Source organism: Amblyomma maculatum, chromosome 3 (assembly GCF_055883805.1).
Source record: "Amblyomma maculatum isolate TAMU_Amacu chromosome 3, ASM5588380v1, whole genome shotgun sequence".
NCBI lineage: Eukaryota > Metazoa > Arthropoda > Arachnida > Ixodida > Ixodidae > Amblyomma > Amblyomma maculatum.
Window position 1 is genome coordinate 159,684,304 of NC_139346.1, and position 19,431 is coordinate 159,703,734.

Here is a 19,431-nt window from a genome sequence, read left to right on the forward strand (position 1 = left end):
TTGAAACAATGGAATGTCAAAGAAAGCAGTGTTGACCTTTTCTTTCCACTATGCTTCAGGACAGCGAGCGACAAAGTTAATTACTCTAGTTTAGATTTAGTTATCTGTTTCACAGATCAATTAAATACCAGAAGCAGGTTTGCTCGTGTAGGGGGTGATGTCAAATTCGGCATGGTCCTTTGTTACGTTGCAAATTATTCTAGATGTTTTTCTTTTTTTTTTCGCCTTTCATCCACCGTGTTACAGGTTGTCAAACCTCGTCATCATCATGCTACGACTGAAGAGGTTTAGTAATAAGTAAAAAAAAAAAAAAAAAACGAAAGCTGAAACGAAACGACACGTGCTTGGGTGGTTTATTTCTAAGTCTTTCCTCTTTTTCGTTGTTGCTCTGCAGTATACTTTCGCCATGGATCGCCAACTAGTTTGAAAATTTACATTAGCTGAAGAAAATAGAAGCAATGTTGCCCGTTTGTACGCGTTATTATACGCTATATCATAGCATTAGCACCATACAGCCCTGGCTACGCGCGCATCGCGAGCCTGTTACCCCAAGATAGTACCTCTGTACTCTATTAAGCTGAAAAAGTGTAGCCTTGAGGATCGTTCCATTCGAGCTTGTCGAAACACCGTGTCTTGGATGAGCTATCAGCAATGGACACAGCAGCGTTTCATATATTTCCTAGTAGAAGTTCTCCACTGAGGCAGTATTCTGTACACCATATGTTGTGTTGCTGTTCCAGTGCTCTGGCGACGTAACGCGAAATAAAGCGGGAGACAATGAACAGACAGAACATATATCTTTTTTAACAAAACTGTTCGGAAAGGTGTTTATTGGCAAGAGTGCACCAATAATACATAACCAGCCTCGCTGAACAGTGGATGAATGAAGCGCGTAAAACAATAATAATAATAATAATAATAATAAAGAAAAATAATAACAGATGAAGAGTGTAGACACAGGATGCTTCCAGATCCCCGACTGTGCCCCGAAGCGAAACACCGCAGAAAGACGTCGAGCCGGCTTCGTCGCATTGAGCTGAGCCCCGTGCTTCTTCCGCGCTGATATATGTCGTCAATTGCACTTGGCTTTAAGGCATGCTCACTCGGCTCCTTTGCACGCTGCTGTAGCGGCATCCAGCTTTTAAGTATGGGATGCGCGGGCACACTTTGCTCTCTCTCATTACGATCAAACGTACGCGATCAATACGGTAAACGTGGCTGATTCCAGCAGGGCTGCTTGCCGTAGTACTATAGTTCACTGTAGATTCGGCTCAAGTTTAGCACGGCCGGAAATTTTTCGCTTCCAGATACCCTCGTTCTGTGAACGATCGAAGTCGAAGCGTCGACCATTCGAGCGCATTGGAGGAGACGCACGCGTCGGAGACGACACTGCAAATTTCCAGCCCTCCATTGTCACTGTTTATTAGTTTAGTGCGTGTCCCTCCAAAGTTAGCTTTGTGTTTACAGCGTCAACACGTGGTTAACTCTCAATGACGCATTCATTTTGTTTTTGCTGAGTGAACTGCGTCTCAGTTGTCGCGTTTCTGTAGAAAAAATGATTCCCCCCCTACCCCCTACCCCACTCCATTTACTAGAATTCCAGGTTCTGCTGACGTGTCATCTTTCTGCGATGCAGAATAATAGCTGCCACCACTGCCAGGGCGCCTTACCGCGCCTCGGCTTTCCCTAGCATGTGACCTGCACCCCCCAGCGTATATGTACATGGATGGACGACACTCAGGGCGCCGATGATGTGTGCATCACAGTCCCTGCAGCGGTGAGGTGTAAGCCGGAGCTGTCGGATCTTCCCAGCTGTGAAACTCCCTTGCCAAACATGAACTTTCCGCTGAAAGCCATGTCACTAGCATGTAACTGAGTTGGTCGCACTCTTAAGTGCTGTAAAACTGCCCGCACAAATGCTATAGTGTAAGCAACGCTGACTTGTAAATGCATCATATATACTTTGCGCGTATCAGCGGGTGCGAGACACAGTTATTGCTAACTCCGTGGTCCGAAATTGCTCTCACAATGGAGCTATTACGGGAATTTACTCAGACGTAGTATTATAAATGGCCCTATCTTTGTCCCGCGGTAGCAGCGTGAAAATTAGTCGCAGTTGCTCATTGTAACCGCACGAGATGTTTCACAACCGGGAGTATCGAAGAACTCTGGGCATTATCACCGAAGTCGTACTAGTGGCGAGCCCGTCCAGAGCGCCTCCTGTCCCTATGGGGCTCCTTCCCGTCCAGATGCAAATCGGGAATGCCACTCTTCACCAGCTCTACAATTGGGTCATGAGTCTTCGATGCGGTGGAGTCTTCAGACTTAGCCGTAGAGTCTGACCCGCAAGGCTCATCTTCCTTGTGACCATCGGAATCACCTCCCGGAGCTGCCGAAGGCTCCTCGCCGTGGTGGTCATCAGCGTCGGGGGCCGGAGCTTGAGTTGTATACCGCGTAGGAAACTCGGTGGCCTTCGGAGCTTCTGTGACTTCGTTTGTCTTGCTGTCGTCGTCGGCGCCCCCTTGGGAACCATCTCCGGAAGCTGAAGTGCCATCATCACCGTGTCCTGCTCCTGCGCCATCAGCAGCCGGTGTGGTAGTCTCTGGCTGTGCGCCTTCGGAGGGCGTTGCAGGAGTAGCGTGATCACCGTCAGTGTGCTCAGAGCCGCCGTCAGTGTCGGTCTTCGGCGGCCGGGCGCCTAGGACGTCACTATCGGAACCGGAAGCATCAGCGTCAACTGCGGGACCTTCCGAGGGCGGTGGCTGCTCGTGTCCCGGGCCTCCGGGAGTGGCACCCCCAGCACCGGCGCCATCTCCACCACCATAGCCGCCGTCACCGCCTCCGTTTGAGGGTGATGAGGGTGTAATTCCGTGATCCAGTTCGTACTGCCGCCTGGTGTCGGGACTGAGCTGTGCCAGCAGCTGTTCAAGTGTAGGCGGAACCCTTCCTCCGTAATCGTGGTGGACGTGTGGTTTGTGCTCGTGGCCGTGGTCATGAGCGCCCCCTCCATTTCCGCCACTACCTGCGGCGCCACCTTCAGCAGCGACAGGTGGCAAGTCACCACCGGCGCCGCCGGCTGGAGGGCTGGGACCCGCAGCGGCTCCGTCGTCATGCGGAAAACCGCCGTCCCCAGGAGCAGCATCATCATGCGGGGCCTCATCGTTTTGTGGAGCCTCGGTGGAAGCTTCAGGCTTTTCCCCTTCGCTATCTGGAGAAACAGTGTGTGCCTCTTCAGGAACAATAGGCGTCTCGCTAACGGGAGTCCTGCCGGTGTCATCTTCCTCGTCGTGATGCGGAGCTTCTGTTGTCGTCTCGTGAGAAGGAGTTGTAGCTTCCGGTTCTCCCTCTGGGTGTTCTTCGCGTTCAACATTTTCTGACGTGGGTTCCATACTCATTGGCGGCGCGGCTGCTGCGCCATTGGCTCCACTACTGGCTCCAAGAGCGTCGGTTGCTGGACCTTGCTCTGGCGTGGCGTTTGAGTCGGCGACATCATTTGGTTTGTCATTTGGCTTCGAAGTGTCGAATTCGTTGCTATCTTTCGCTGGTACAGCTTCGTTCTCTTCAGGTTTGCCTTCGGGTTGTGCTGAAGCGCCAGTTTGGGGCTGTTCGGTGGTGGGCGCCGCGGAGGCAGAATCTTGAACTGGTCCATCTTCCTTCTTTGGAGCTTCAGCACTTTCACCTGCAGATTCGTCATGGTGAGGTTCATCACCCAGTGGGTGTTCTTCCGTTGCTGGAGCTGGCGTGCTTGGCTCGCTGACCACAGAAGCCGCGCCTTCTGTTGGAGCTGGTGGAGTAGCTTCAGCAGCAGCCGTGGCTGCCGACCCGACTTCAGGTACTGGAAGTCCAGCCGTATCAGTCTTGTCAATGGGTTCTTCTGCCGGCTTCTCCGCGCTTAGTTCACTGGCATTATCTTGTTCGATAGCCTTTTCTGCTGAAGGAGCTGCTTCGGTGACAACGGTAGAAAGGCCAGGAGGTGGAGTTGAAGGAGGCGAAGCACTCAGAGTTGATGCTGTTTCACCCTGTCCAAAAGGAGTTTCCGTGTCCTGATTGGAGCCTCGCCCTTCAAATGGCGAAGGACCGCCTTCTGTACCAGAACTGTCGGCAGCACCATTTGCAGCTGCGTCATTTTTAGCTGCGTCAACGCCCGTGCTGTCTTTAGGTCCATCTGTAGCAGTTGCAATTACTTCACTTGCAACAGTCGAGCCTGACGGTGACGAGGTAGTCGTTTCACCGCCTGTACCTTCATTAGTTGCCGACGTAGCTTCTGCAGCCGGTTCGCTGTGCCCGTCAGTATGCAGACTTCCCGTGGTTACATCAGACACACTAGTGTGGTCGGCAGCCGCGCTGCCTCCTTCGGTGGAAGGGGTGGATTCACCGACTGTTGCCAGCGCAGCGTCATCAGAGGTGATTGCGGAAGAACCTTCGCCAGAGGCGGTTGCGAAGGCACCTTCGCCAGAGGCGGTTGCGGAGGCACCTTCGCCAGAGGCGGTTGCGGAGGCACCTTCACCAGAGGTGGTTGCGGGGGCACCTTCACCAGAGGTGGTTGCGGGGGCACCTTCGCTAGAGGTGGTTGAGAGAGTAGCATCAGCGGTGGCGGGGGAAGCATCACCAGAACCGGTAGCGTGGGTAGCATCGCCAGAGACAGTCGCGGGGGCTGCGTCAGCATCACCAGAGGTTGTTGCGGGGGTAGCTTCACCAGAGGAAGCATCATTAGAGGTGGTCGTGGACGTAGAATCACTGGGTGCTGTTATGGAGGCAGAATCGCCTGTTGTGGGAACAGGGGCAATATCTCCTGTCATAGCTACTGGGGCAGAGTCACTGGTTGCTGCGGTAGAGGCAGAGTCACCGGTTGATACGGTAGAGGCAGAGTCACCAGTTGATACGGTAGAGGCAGAGTCACCGGTTGATACGGTAGAGGCAGAGTCACCAGTTGATACGGTAGAGGCTGAGTCACCGCCGGTTGATACGGTAGAGGCTGAGTCACCACCGGTTGATACGGTAGAGGCAGAGTCACCGCCGGTTGATACGGTAGAGGCAGAGTCACCGCCGGTAGCGGTAGAGGCAGAATCACCGCCGGTAGCGGTAGAGGCAGAGTCACCGCCGGTAGCGGTAGAGGCAGAGTCACCGCCGGTTGCGGTAGAGGCAGAGTCACTGGCTGTAGTGGTAGAGGCAGAGTCACCAGATGTTGCGGTAGAGGCAGAGTCACCAGATGTTGCGGTAGCGGCAGAGTCACTGGCTGTTGTAGCAGGGGAGGAGTCTCCGGCCGCTGTTGTGGTGGCTAAATCATCAGCGCCGGCCACGGGCGAAGCATTACCAGGTGTCGAAGAATCGCCAGAAGCCGTTGCAAGGGTGGAATCAGCGGATGCCGTCGGAAGAGCGGAATCAGACGATGTTGCAACTGTAGAATCCCCAGCTATCATCGAAGGTGAAGAATCACTGCCAGCAGCACCACTTGGCTGTTCAGGGGTGGCGTCACTTCCCGCAGCATGAGTGGATGCTTCTGTGCCGATTGTCTGAGCAGCAATGGTAACTCCTGCTGCCGTAGCATCGCCGCCGCCAATCTGGCCGCCACCTGTCACCGTGGCTGGAACTTCACCGTCATTCTGGACGCCGGATGGGGTTTTTGTGTGTTCTGGTGCTTCTTCAGCGTGAGTGCCAGCCGCTCCGGTGGTGTCAACTTGAGTAGCTGTGGTCGCGCCACCATTTTCAGCTGCTGCTGTCATTGAAGTACCCTTGGCCTCTGTGGCAGGCCCCGTAGATGGCTCAGATGCTCCCGTGGCCGCTGGAGCGGACCCAGTATCCAGTCCTGTTGCAACAGTTCCTGGGCCGCTGCCTGACACAGCATGCGTGTCGACCCCGAACGATGCACCGGTGTCTGCAGCAGTGCCTTGGTTAACTTGCACACTTGGTAAGACTGTGGATTGTTCAGTTCCCGCAGGCACGCCTCCTACTGTCGTAACTCCACCTACTCCTAGAGTAGACGTGACTGGCACTGTATCAGCACTTCCGGTTGTGTGGAAGGCAGGCCCGGTGGCTGGGTGCTCGGTTCCGAGCCCAACAGTACTGAGTGCGGGGTGAAGTGGCACACTTGCGATCACCACCGGTCCAGTCGCTGGAACAGCAAGAGCTGGAACGACAGGGACGACAGCACCTGGTATAACAGTTGCGGGAATGACATGGCGAGTCACAGTATGGGCACCTTCGTCGCTGGTTGTGGCCGCGTCCTTGCCTGCCGTTGACTTGAGCTTGTCTTCGACATCCTGACTCTGCACAGCAACGTCATGTGGCTTGGCGGTATCGGTGCCGTGTGTACCAGTCGCTGCACCTGCGGCTTCCGCTTCCTCCGGGGGAGGCAAATTCGTGGTGTACCTCTTCACGGGGTTGGTAACGTCTGGGACGGGCTGCGGCGAGGACAGATCGTCATACAGCGAGCTGGGGAACGCCGTCTGCTCCGGTGAGAACCGCTCGGTAGTACGGGTCGGCTCTGTGGCGGTTGGGAAAGCGGTTCTCGTAATCAGCGCCCCGTCGTCCGTGGCCTTTCCTGGTATGTGAGTGGACAGTCCAGAGCCAGGGATAGTGGTTGGTGGGAACCGGGTAGCGAAGAATTTTCCCGTCGTGCGTGGACTCGTGAAGGGGGACCATGGCACCCGGACGGTTGTTGTAGTCAACGGGTCCTCTGCAAGTGTTAAAAAAAAAGTAAATATGAAAAGGACTTTTATAAATGGCTCACCGACAACGCTAAGAGCGAGAGCCTGCTCCGGTTCCTCACGGAAAACAATTTACATGAGTTTATATAATATGCCTTATGGCAAGTTTGCGTACAAAAAAAAAAAGGAATGAAACTGTACGTCCTCTGCAAAACAATTAAAGAAAGCAGAAATGAAGCGCTGATGACAGACTCCGGTTTGTTTTCATTCGAACTTTGGTAGGAATTGTTTATTAATTTTTTTGCTTTTCAGCTTAAATGGCGGTGAATGCTATGCCACGAGGGGCACGGTGCAGTTTAAACAGTTTGAACTGCACAGTACGGGGCTCCTGAGGATATGAGAAGCTTCACTAATTGAAAGAGGGACAGACGGCTGTTCATTATTGGATATCATGTTTCCAAAGCATGCAAGCCAGTATATTAGGCGAAATACTATTTTCTGATGTTGCAGGAGCAAGCAAGCAAAACTTATATAGCGATGGGCATAGGGGCGTTAGAAAAATGCACAACGAAGTAACCGAACAAACAAGGAAAGGAAGTAAAACGAAGTGTCGGCCCGTTGGTCACCGATAAGGCATAAGAAAGGCTTCAGCCCTTTAGGGAAGAAACAGAATACACGGGTAGCCACAGCAGTTTAAAAGTGGAGGCTAGAACGACTTTAAACTATGCACACTTAAGATAGGGAGGCTGCCGTTTCTTTACATTGAGATTGCAGACTAGTAAGTGTATACTAGAAAAGCTGCTTGGATGGCACGATGGACGATTGCTGCCAGTCAATATAGCTTCTGAAATGTACTTATGAGGCTCCTGATCAGCGCTGCCATGTACACATCATGCGGAGGTATGATATCACGAGGACATAATGATACAACCCACGAGGCATTTGTTCGAGTGACTAACATGAATACTCTTGGAAGGTTCACTGCACATCCTTTTTTTTGTTGTTGTTGTAATTCGTCGTCGCTTTCATCAGCCAATTTTTCTCCATCTCTCGCTAGTATAGCACTGGATGCATCAGAAATATCGTGAGAAAACGGCGCACTTACCAAGAGGTGGGCAGTGGTCGTAACGCGGGCAGCACTCGCCGTCCACGTATCGCGGCTCGCAGTCTCCTCGAAACTGGCAGGCAACCAAGGAGCAGCTGATGGAGCTGCCCTGGCAGTAGCAAACGTAGCACGGACTTTGTGGGCTCGGAACCACCTCGCCGTCCTTGTAGAGCTTACCCTCCTGCTCGCAACCTGCACGAAGTACAAGAGAGGTGCGATCATCGAGGGTTTCAATTAAAAGCTACTCAGGGCTTTGCTGCAGACAGCACGAATGGCCGTTGTCTTGCACGACATTTACCGCTTCCAGAGAATGCTTATAAAGAAAGAGGAAATATATATCAATCTAGCTTCAACGATCCCTTCTAGTGCTGCAGGTTCGAGATTAGATATCGTACAAGCGTGGAATGAGGAGCATTATTGAGGTTATCCAGTAGAGAAGCTTGAAATAGCAAAGAATAGAACGCGAAAGAGACGAAGAGTGCCTAGATATAATACACAGGCCCCTGTGGAGAGCCGCTGAATCTGCCGTAGTTCCACACAGCATTTGGAGCTTGTATCTGTAGTTTGTTCTATTTTTCTTGAAAAGCTTTAGATTGCTGTCTTCTTTAGTTAGGGACGAGAATGAACTGACAGAAGCAGCTGGCAGTGAAACCTATTGATAACCGTTTTTTATTTCCTGCAACGAGCGGCGCGCTCCAAAGCGAAATACACGAGCCGAACTACGTGCGCCATAAATTTGCACAAAAAGCAGTAAACAGCCTCACAAATATATATAGTTCGCGCCTTTTTCGGATAATGCGCGAAGGTTCTGTCAACGGCACAAAAACAAGAGAGATAAACGGCTATGAATACACGGCGGCACTGCACGGTACAAAAACAAAATATTAAGAAAGGCGCGAAAGTTTATTGAACGCTTTTCCTGCGAAAAGAGGATGTTTCCTCGACTCGCTCTGTTTGTTTGGCATTAAGTTGTTTTTGTTTTTGCGCGTGTGGGTGTTGGTGTGCATGCCCCTAAAAACTAAAAGCAAACAAACAAGACAGATAGCCAGGAGTGTTCGATGCCTGTCGTCCAGGAGAAACAACACAGCCTGTTAGCGAGTGGATGGGGGAAAATAAAACTCACCGCAGTGGTACTCCGGACAACATTGGCCCTCTCGGCGGACGGCCTTGCAGTGGGGCTTCACATCACACTCGCGCAGCGTACAGGCGAAGCCAGGTGGACGGCACTTGCAGGTTTCGCACGGGTCTTCGGTCGGGATGGGGTCGCCGCTCCGGTACAGCACGCCGTCGACGTTGCAAACTGGTGTGGTCGATCAGAGGGAAATGATGGGAGAAAAGGAACAAGGTGGGAGTAGAGGACGGACGGAGACATTGAAATTAAGGTGGTTCAACGCAGAAAAATGTACATACCGATCGATCCCCCAAAACAAACGCGGTACGAAAGAACTGGCTGTCTATTCGGTATCGCAAAGAGCGCTTGAAATGCTTAGCATATCTGGGTCTCCCGAAAGCTGTATTTAGAAAGCAGGAACTGTGGGATAGACCCTGGATGATACAAGAATTTTTCGCCGCTTTTCTTCCCGACTCGTGCACTGGATAAGGGTGCGTGAAATTAAAAGCCGCGACGTCTGCGAACAACAGTGCGCAGTCGCTCTTTCATGTTCTTTTTTTCAGTCGTAGAGTGAAAGCAAAGTGTTTGGTTACCAGTCCGAAACACCGTGGTAATATATTTGTCCGTCAAGATACCGCTTTCCTTTTCTAAAGATTTCTACCATAACGAAAGAGGTCTTATGATAATGGATGTATGTTTCAAAATAATTCTGATGACCGCTCGTATAGTTGCGAGTTGTTCAGAAATACTCGGAAAAAAAGGAGGGGGAGGATATAAAAGGAAGGTATGCCACCACTTGTTGATGACAAGGGTGTAATCAGTTGGGTTAAAAAGAGGAGAATTTTTTCGCAGTTTTATTTCATATTTTGTTTGCACCGCACATAGGGCCGGTAAGGGCCGGTATTAGGACAGCGTGCTCCTTTAACAAGCGGAACTCTCGCACATAATTCAGACAAAACGTTGCGGCTTGGAAATTTTTCCTCTGCCTTAACAGAAGCAAAGCGAGCTCCCCAATAGGATGGGCAACACTGCAAGACTTTCGTTGTAAAGGCTGGTCATAAATCTTGTCAGCGGCTCCATAAGGTAGTAATGTATTATGATTGGTTGACTGTGATGCTGTATTCCGCTTCCGTTGTTCTTTTCATTTTGCTCATTCTAATGCATTACGTGCACTATGTGGCTTCAGAACGAACGCCCGTGCTTTTACCGGGATTACCACGATCTTTTGGACCCTTTTACAGACAAATTTCTCAACTCATTCATTGTGGGCTCCAAAGTGGACCGTTAGGGTGAGAACACGTAGCAATAAAAAGGCCCACGGCAAGCGAGACATACATTTTTAAGGGCACAAAACCTTCGTACGACTGTTTCAATAGCACAAAACCTTGGAGGCTTTGTTTTATACGGCTCTTAAAGTACGTGAAGAGAGGCTGAAAGACTTCTAAGGGCTCTTACAATGCCTATACTTAATGTTTTGTACTGGGATTGAGCTGATTGCTGGGCAAACGGTAAAGCTTGGTTGACGCATATACGCTCTACCAAACCCGCAAAATCACAGCAACCAGGTCTCTATATAGAGCCAGCGCTGACGATTATAATTTCGAGCGGAACTACAAAACTGCGAATCGCACCATTGTTTTTGTTTGGTTGCTTTTCGTTGACTCACGTATACTATATTCCTGTTTTTTTTTTTATTTCGTTTTGAGCTATATTCAATAGAATCGTTTTGTGTCACGCTTCCTCTTGTACATGATTTTGTTTTGTTTTATTACTCCAACCCTCTCTGTAATGCGAAAGCCTGAGGGTACAATAAATGAAATGAAATGAAATACGTAAGGTATGATTGTCAACATTCCTCCAACTCAGAAAGGATCTTATGCATCCAAAAACTTGTATTCAGGTAGCAGCTCGCGCGCTATATTGCAGGGGCTCCTGTTGTGTCCTATCAACTTTCTATGCGCAAAATAAAAAAAAAAGCGCGCGGCTTGCACTACTAAGCAAAATTTCAAGGCTGGGGCGTAACTGAGCTGATTATCCGGGCTGGAACATGAACACTGTGAGTGTGACCTTTTTTTCTCTGCTTAAGGACCAGAATAAATGGTTAACATCAGCATAAACTAGATGTGGACATTGCACTAACGTGAATCTCTTGAATGGGTGAGTCTCGGCAACTTCGCAAGCAGGGGATGCTGTCTTGGCTGAGGTTCCCCGAGAGCAACGGGTAACTAAGTGATCGCGTGGGGGCAAATGCATCTTCGTTAAGCGTACTTTTATCTTATTCAGGGGGCGAAGGCAGGCATAGGACGACGACTGCTCTGAAAATAATCAGGCTTGTTTGGAGGCGCACTCCGGCCAGCAGCGCAGCGAATTAATGGCTCTCCCAAACAAGAAATAACGGTTGGGCAAATGAAGATTAAGCGATCAGGCACGCGAAACACCAAGTGCGGTGACTGCCACCGCGTGATCCGTTCATCGCTTAACGGCATCTGACTAAGCTTAAAAAGAAACGAAAAACATAGTTTGAGCAGACGACATATCTAACTTTATCATGCAACCCTTTTATCTTGCCCGCAAACTCAAAATGCAGGAGATGTTATCCTGATACAAGGTCACGTACAAAAATTCTCTCGGTGTCCATTTCATACTTAAATCTATATATCATGTATTTGGAATTGACTGCATAGAAAAAAAAAAAATAAACCTCTTTTTACTTCAGTTAGTTATTCAATGTATTTTTCATGCTAAACGCAAACTTCCAGCACCATTTTAATATGGAAGACTGCCTCCTGAACGACGTCGAGATTGTCAAAATTCGAGTTACTATTCCCTTTATTATAGGTTTGGGGGACACTGCATACAAGCCAGTGCATTCGCTTTAATTTTTGCTCTTTTAGTTTTTCCAAACTCCCCCCCCCCCCCCCCCCCCCTCTCCTTCGAAGAGCGTCGGCAGGGCCCTAGTTGCGAGAGACGTCTGGTTATCGCAGCAGTGTGCTCTCGACTGGGCGCGCTTTCTCCATCAAGGCTTTTAGTTTAAGAAAATTCTCCGTCGTGTCACCGCAGCTATTCCCCGGAATTGCAACAAATAACGCTTAAGGAAAGCAGAAAGCAGCTAAGATATAGGGCTGGAAAGGATTACAACTCCAAAGAAGAAAACATTACTCAAGAAGTTAACTTGGTGTCCTCGCAACGGTGCATACATAATGGATAGCTTCTCGCAAGACGCCGTGACGGCTATCGCTCAGTTAAGGTTTTCCTAACTTTTGTCTCGTTCAGCTTGTCACAGAATAACTTTCCCGGTAGTCTTTTCGCCCCCCCCCCCCCCCCCCCGACCCATTTGCATTTGTTTTCTTTTGTTTGTTTTTGTGTTATTCATCTTGACGTAGCTTAACTTAACCCCAACCGTCTTCGCCTGATGATGGCATCGCGCACCACAGCAGCCATTGTCGTGCGGAGCCTTGGAGAGGGCAGAATTCAATTGTCTTTTCTTTTGTCTGTTTCTCGTCAGATAACAAAGGCGGTCTCGAAAAGAAAATTGCTGAATAAGGCGCCAGAGAAAGGTGAATTCAGTTTTGAAACTACAAAAAAAGGCGCGCTTTGAAGTAAAGACAGAAAAAGAGAGGATATTCTCCGCACGTTTATCTTCGGCAGCATTCTCGCATTTCTCGACCCGCCTCATCTGCGATGCAAAGATTGCCTGCGTTTCACCCTCGAGCTTCAGTGGCATGCGGATAAGCCCACAGCGCCAGGAGCAGCTCCAATGGCGTGTTTCTATGTGCATGAAAAAGGAAAAATGCCCTTTCATTTCTTCATTTTTAGTTATTTTGGTGGGACTAGAAGCCTCATCTTGTCTAGAAAAAGCAGCTTGAGAACAACAACAAGCATCTCGGCTGCGCGTTTTCATCCGCAGGATTGAGCATATATAAGGTACACAAGCTCAGGCCATATGAGAAAAGGGGTGACGTCGGAGCGTCTGACTTGCCCATGCTTTTTTTTTTATTCTTTTTTTTTTTTTTGGGGGGGGGGGGGGGAACATAGTACGCGACTTGGTGACAGCTCTTAAACAGACAGCAAGAAAGGTGTCGCATATGCTCTGGTACACATATTTGCAGAGCGCAGGCAGTGAGCAGGCTCTCGAGTTATGTGGTCGCGACACCGGTCCAGTAGATTCGTGCTCTCGCGAAGAGCCGGTTTTCTGAACTGAGAAACAGAGCAACGAAATGAAGTAGGAGGTAAAATATGAGGCTACATGTTTTAGAACCGTGGCAAAGGCTTGAATTTCAGCAAGAAACAAAAACAAAAAGCAAATTGAAACTGAGAACGAGAGCTGCTGTCATGCTAACATTTGTGCTACGAAAAAAAAAAAAAAAGTCAGGCGTTTTCTTTTTTTTCGCCTTGCTCGGCTGAATTATGTTAGAAAGGGGCTACATCGATGTTCTTTTTGTCAACTAAAAGGCATTCTCCGTTGTGCAAATTTGGTGCTTTAAGTTCTGAAGTGCCTTTTCGTATCATTTTTTTTTTGCACGTTGGAGGTTTGCAAGTGGAGTCGGCGCTCAAACTGAAGAGAAAAATGTCAGATTTTATTTTTGCATGAAACCTTAAATGCGAGCACATATTCTAGACGTCATCCAATATACTGTAGTCAGTGTACTTGCTTAATTCACTCGGGAATTGCATACACTGCAGCGAGTAATTTGGCCTTAAATCCTCTAATCTTGTGCACTTGTGCCCACTCAGCACATAGTACCTTCGCGCCCAAAGCACTCTGATTATCATGCTATATTTATTTGCTAGTGCCAGAGAACAGCAGACTCGCAAATGGAATGTGCGGCTGACAGACACTGGAATGGTATTCAAGTAACTTCCGCAATTCAGCCACAGAGCCGCTTACTTGCAAGGCATTCAATAAACAATGTTACTTGAATATTCGCTGACGTTTACATGATCTTCGCCCGGCAATGGGTTTACCCATAACGCCCGGTCACCTGTAGACTAAACTGCGCAACGCTATCAATACACTTGCTTTGCTGCAGATCAACTTGGCCTTAAATCCTCTACTCTTGTGCACTTGTGCCCACTCAGCTTATAGTATGTTCGTGCCCAAACCACTCGGATTATCATACTATATTTCCTTGCTAGTGCCAGAGAACAGCAGACTCACAAATGGAATGTACGCTTGACAGACACTGGAATGGTATTCAAGTAACTTCCGCAATTCAGCCACAGAGCCGCTTACTTGCAAGGCATTCAATAAACAATGTTACTTGAATATTCGCTGACGTTTACATGATCTTCGCCCGGCAATGGGTTTACCCATAACGCCCGGTCACCTGTAGACTAAACTGCGCAACGCTATCAATACACTTGCTTTGCTGCAGATCAACTTGGCCTTAAATCCTCTACTCTTGTGCACTTGTGCCCACTCAGCTTATAGTATGTTCGTGCCCAAACCACTCGGATTATCATACTATATTTCCTTGCTAGTGCCAGAGAACAGCAGACTCACAAATGGAATGTACGCTTGACAGACACTGGAATGGTATTCAAGTAACTTGCGCAATTCAGCCACGGATCCGCTTACTTGCGAGGCATTCAATAAACAATGTTACTTGAATATTCGCTGACGTTTACATGATCTTCGCCCGGCAATGGGTTTACCCATAACGCTCGGTCACCTGTAGACTAAACTGCGCAACGCTATCAATACACTTGCTTTGCTGCAGATCAACTTGGCCTTAAATCCTCTACTCTTGTGCACTTGTGCCCACTCAGCTTATAGTATGTTCGTGCCCAAACCACTCGGATTATCATACTATATTTCCTTGCTAGTGCCAGAGAACAGCAGACTCACAAATGGAATGTACGCTTGACAGACACTGGAATGGTATTCAAGTAACTTGCGCAATTCAGCCACGGATCCGCTTACTTGCGAGGCATTCAATAAACAATGTTACTTGAATATTCGCTGACGTTTACATGATCTTCGCCCGGCAATGGGTTTACCCATAACGCCCGGTCACCTGTAGACTAAACTGCGCAACGCTATCAATACACTTGCTTTGCTGCAGATCAACTTGGCCTTAAATCCTCTACTCTTGTGCACTTGTGCCCACTCAGCTTATAGTATGTTCGTGCCCAAACCACTCGGATTATCATACTATATTTCCTTGCTAGTGCCAGAGAACAGCAGACTCACAAATGGAATGTACGCTTGACAGACACTGGAATGGTATTCAAGTAACTTGCGCAATTCAGCCACGGATCCGCTTACTTGCGAGGCATTCAATAAACAATGTTACTTGAATATTCGCTGACGTTTACATGATCTTCGCCCGGCAATGGGTTTACCCATAACGCCCGGTCACCTGTAGACTAAACTGCGCAACGCCATCATTACACTTGCTTTGCTGCAAATTAAACACCCATCCTTGAGGGGTTACTACGGCCGACGGCGTAATCCTTCACGCGTGGCATTACACAGTTAGTAGAGACGAATGAGTGTAGGGCCGGGGTGCTTACCTTCAAGCTTTGGAGACAGTGTTTGCAAAAGCAGGAGGGAGGTTGGGAGGGTTCGCACTCTCGCCGAGAGAGGGCAGTTGGAAAAGGAAAGTAGGCGGCTCAAAGGAGGGCGCGTTGCTCGTTCACAGGAACAGTAAAAGAGAACAGTAGCATGGAGGAAACGGGGAAGAAAAACTACGCAACTAGTAATCGGAGTTTCTTAAATTCATGTCATGACCATACAGGCATATCATTGGTTTTTGTAACTTCCGCGTCAGGGCAACGTATTAGTCTCATATGAACTATACTGTGAAAGCTAAACATTTCGACAGATTATCCTGTCTGGTTGGGTTGATAACTAAGTGAAACTTGAAAATTCTGCAACCATCCCTTTTTATTTTACAGAAACCCGACGTTTCGAAGCCGGCTAGGCTCCTTCAAGGGTGCATGACGCGGGGCTTGGTGCAGCTATAAGTAAAGAAGGGGGGGGGGGGGGGAGCGGTGAAGACGAGGGGGAGGAGGTGAGATGTGTGTGAAAGGAAGAAGAAAGAGGGGGGGAAACCCAATGATGAGTCACATGTTTTACCCCCTTCCTTCTCATTTCTTTCACAATCCCCCTCCCCCCTCCACCCCCTCGCCTCTCCGTTCCTTTACTTATAGCTGCACCATGCTCCGCGTCATGCACCCATGTAAAAGCAGCCGAGGGGGCTCCGAAACGTCGGGTTTCGGCAAAAAAAAAAAAATGTGAAGGTTGGAGCATTTTCAAGTTTCGCTGCACCATACTGTACACGGCACGAGCAGATGGCCTTGCAATGACATCAACAACTCAGTGACAAAAGGCGATACCTCTTATTTTCTATGATGCCTCGTCACTTTGTAAGCGGAAATTAAACACCAGATTGCTTATAGCTGCTCAACTTAAGAAAACCTTAACGTTTCATGAACCTTCCCAGTCGGAAGCATGAAGTGTATTTCTCCAGATAGTCTGCCACTGTAAGAAATTTTTGCCAGTTAAGCATTCCACAAACTTTTTCAATGAGAAGAAGCATGAACATTCTCACATTTCATAGTTGTTTCATGAAGGATTCTAGTCATAAAATAACCAAATTTTCGTTGTGGCAATCAACTTATTTATTCTTTAAATAGTTACAAAATACCGTCAAAACAAAAACTCAACAAACAACATAATGCATACATCGTGTTTGAATTCAATGCTATCAATACTCGATCTGCGTTGAAGTTCGCTTATTCAGTATCCGAACAACGTTGACAGAGAACCATATAACTGGCCCAGGCAGACATCTCCTGTTGCCATTAAAATATATATCTCTCTCTCTCTCATATAACTGGATATTTAGCTATGTGGCTCATGCTGTTGGCATAAACGTCTTATAGCTGACTAAGTGCAGAAGTTGACTAAGTTTAGTAACCGTTTAAGTGTAAACCTGCTTATTGCAAGGTATTTTGTTTTAAAAAGGAATACATGACGTTGGGCAATCGCACGTTAGAAGTACAGTAGAACATTTCATACCTATTCGTATAACCTAAACTTGTAGCTGCCGTAACGTACAATGGTTTTACAAAAATGAAGTAACTGACAGGAAATACTTCTTTCATTTTACGCACACATCGAGGCTTGTTGCAGCCCAGCCCATCTACGCGAGGCCCGAGGCTTACGCTTGCCAACACTAATGTTCTTCCATCAAGGTCATTTGTTGTCGGCAGCCTTCCCGTGATCCATTTCGTATTGCCTTCTCGTGTCCGGACTCAGCTGGGCGATGAGCTCCTCAATAGACGGGGGCACTCTGCCACCAAAATCGTGGTGGTGGTGCCCGCCTGATCCCGCGCCTTCAGTGTCATGACCTCCATCACCGTGGTCATCACCACCATGGCCTCCATCGCCGTGGTCATCCCCACCATGGCCTCCGTCGCCACCGAATCCACCATCATCGGGGCCACCATCGCCACCAGAACCACCGCCGAATCCCCCATCGTCATGACCTCCGTCATCGTGGCCCCCGTCATCGTGGCCCCCGTCATCGTGGCCCCCGTCATCGTGGCCTCCACCGGCGGAGGACTCGGTCGTCGGGCTCTCTCCACCGTGATCTTCTCCGTTACCGTCGCCGTGGTCTTCTGGAGTTGTGTCGTCGTGAGGCGATGGTGTCGTCGTAGCCTCACCGTTGTCGCCGTCGTGACCCTCGGGTGGGGGAGGGGTTGTGTCTCCCGGATGGTCTCCCTCGTCCCCGTCACCATGCGGTGGCTCTGCGGTGGTGGTGGTCATCTCTTCGCGTTCGATGTTGCCTGTCTTGGCCTCCGGGCTTTCAGTGCTACCACCAAAGCCGCTGTAGAGGCCGCTGCCACCGGAGGCATCAGCGTCCGCGTCTCCGTGGCCTGCCGTGGTCGTAGTAGGAGCCTGAGTAGTGGACTCGTGGTCGCCGAAACTGGGAGCGTCAGCTTGAGGTATATCATACACTCCGTCACTGTGACTTGATTCTGTCGTTGTCGATGTCGTAGAGGGAGCCTCCGTGGTGGCCGCGTGGTCTCCCTGCCCATCGTCACTGGGCTTGGGAGTTGTCTTCGTGGCTTCAGACGGGTCATCGCTTTTGGCTTCGTCCGGCTTCCTCGGAATGGCCTCATTATCTTCAACATTTATTTCTACGCCGGTGACAAGTACAGGGGGCTCGGCGTGGAAGAAGTACTTATCCTTGTCATCGCCACCTTCATCGGTGTGTCCGGCGGTCGTCGTCGGTGCTGTGGTAGTGGACGTTGCACCGCCGGCGTCAGATGATGCACCGCCAGCGTCAGATGGTGCACCGCCAGCGTCAGAAGATGCACCGCCGGCGTCAGAAGATGCACCGCCGGCGTCAGAAGATGCACCGCCGGCGTCAGAAGATGCACCGCCGGCGTCAGAAGATGCACCGCCGGCGTCAGAAGATGCACCGCCGGCGTCAGAAGATGCACCGCCGGCATCAGAAGATGCACCGCCGGCGTCAGAAGATGCACCGCCGGCGTCAGAAGATGCCCCGCCGGCGTCAGAAGATGCACCGCCGGCGTCAGAAGATGCACCGCCGGCGTCGGACGATGCACCGCCGGCGTCGGGCGATGCACCGCCGGCGTCGGACGATGCACCGCCGGCGTCGGACGATGCACCGCCGGCGTCGGACGATGCACCGCCGGCGTCGGACGATGCACCGCCGGCGTCAGAAGAAGCACCGCCGGCGTCAGAAGAAGCACCGCCGGCGTCAGAAGAAGAAGCACCGCCGGCGTCAGAAGAAGCACCGCCGGCATCCGAAGAAGCACCGCCGGCATCCGAAGAAGCACCGCCGGCATCCGAAGAAGCACCGCCGGCATCCGAAGAAGCACCGCCGGCATCAGAAGAAGCACCGCCGGCATCAGAAGACGCGCCAACGTCCAGAGAAGGGGCACTCGTAGTGGTTTCCTGGTTATCGCTTTTCGGAGTGGTGGATGCCGAGTCAGCCGCTGCCGCGGTAGTACTGCTATCACCGGCGGAGTCGTCGTTGCCGCCTGTAACCACACAGATATCAGGACGACAAGAGCGTTCACGTGGTGACAGTGTTGCTGCTCGGACGCTGCGATGCATAAAGCGTCCCGGCGAAGCCTTCAGCGAGTGAGGACGTCACGTAGAGCCACAGCGCCGCCCCATCCAGCAGCACGCGGAGAAGCGAGCCAGAATCCGTGCTGCACCCAGCGGCGCAAAGCTGCTTCGGTGCGTCCGGCGACCACAAGCTTTGGTCGGAGAGCGGGATTAGTACACCAGCCTAGCATGTTTGTGCGCGAGCCAAGCGTGGAGGAATAACACAGAGCTCGCCGATGCTGGCTACGCGAGAATACGTTGCGACTGACAATGCACGAAGCCTTGACACCACAGGAAAAGAAAGACAGAGCCGACATCGAGGGTTAGACAATATGCAGGGAAAGCCTGACACGTGTAAGAAAGACAGCAAGTACCCAAGAAAGCAAATGAAGACAGACACATTGAGCCACACTGTTCACATGCAGTTCCATGATATTTTTTTTTGCTAATACAAAGCTCTTCGTTGCAGTTAATGAAT

At 50.1% G+C, this 19,431-nt stretch overlaps 1 protein-coding gene across 2 annotated transcripts in view; it reads right to left on the reverse strand.

The window, feature by feature from the left end:
• Positions 1-1,568: 1,568 nt before the first annotated feature.
• The window catches only part of LOC146196642 (uncharacterized), a 78,940-nt gene continuing 61,077 nt past the window's right edge, over positions 1,569-19,431 (reverse strand). The window contains exons 4-6 of one of the 2 annotated variants that reach the window (XM_084598406.1): positions 8,876-9,052; positions 7,753-7,944; positions 1,569-6,676 (exon numbers count right to left, since the gene is read on the reverse strand). In XM_084598406.1, the coding sequence (XP_084454532.1) occupies positions 2,193-6,676; positions 7,753-7,944; positions 8,876-9,052 (4,853 nt within the window). In that variant the 3' untranslated portion in view covers positions 1,569-2,192. Of the gene's footprint in view, positions 6,677-7,752; positions 7,945-8,875; positions 9,053-16,465; positions 18,884-19,431 lie in introns of those variants that run through there. The other variant, XM_084598407.1, reaches the window with a different exon arrangement.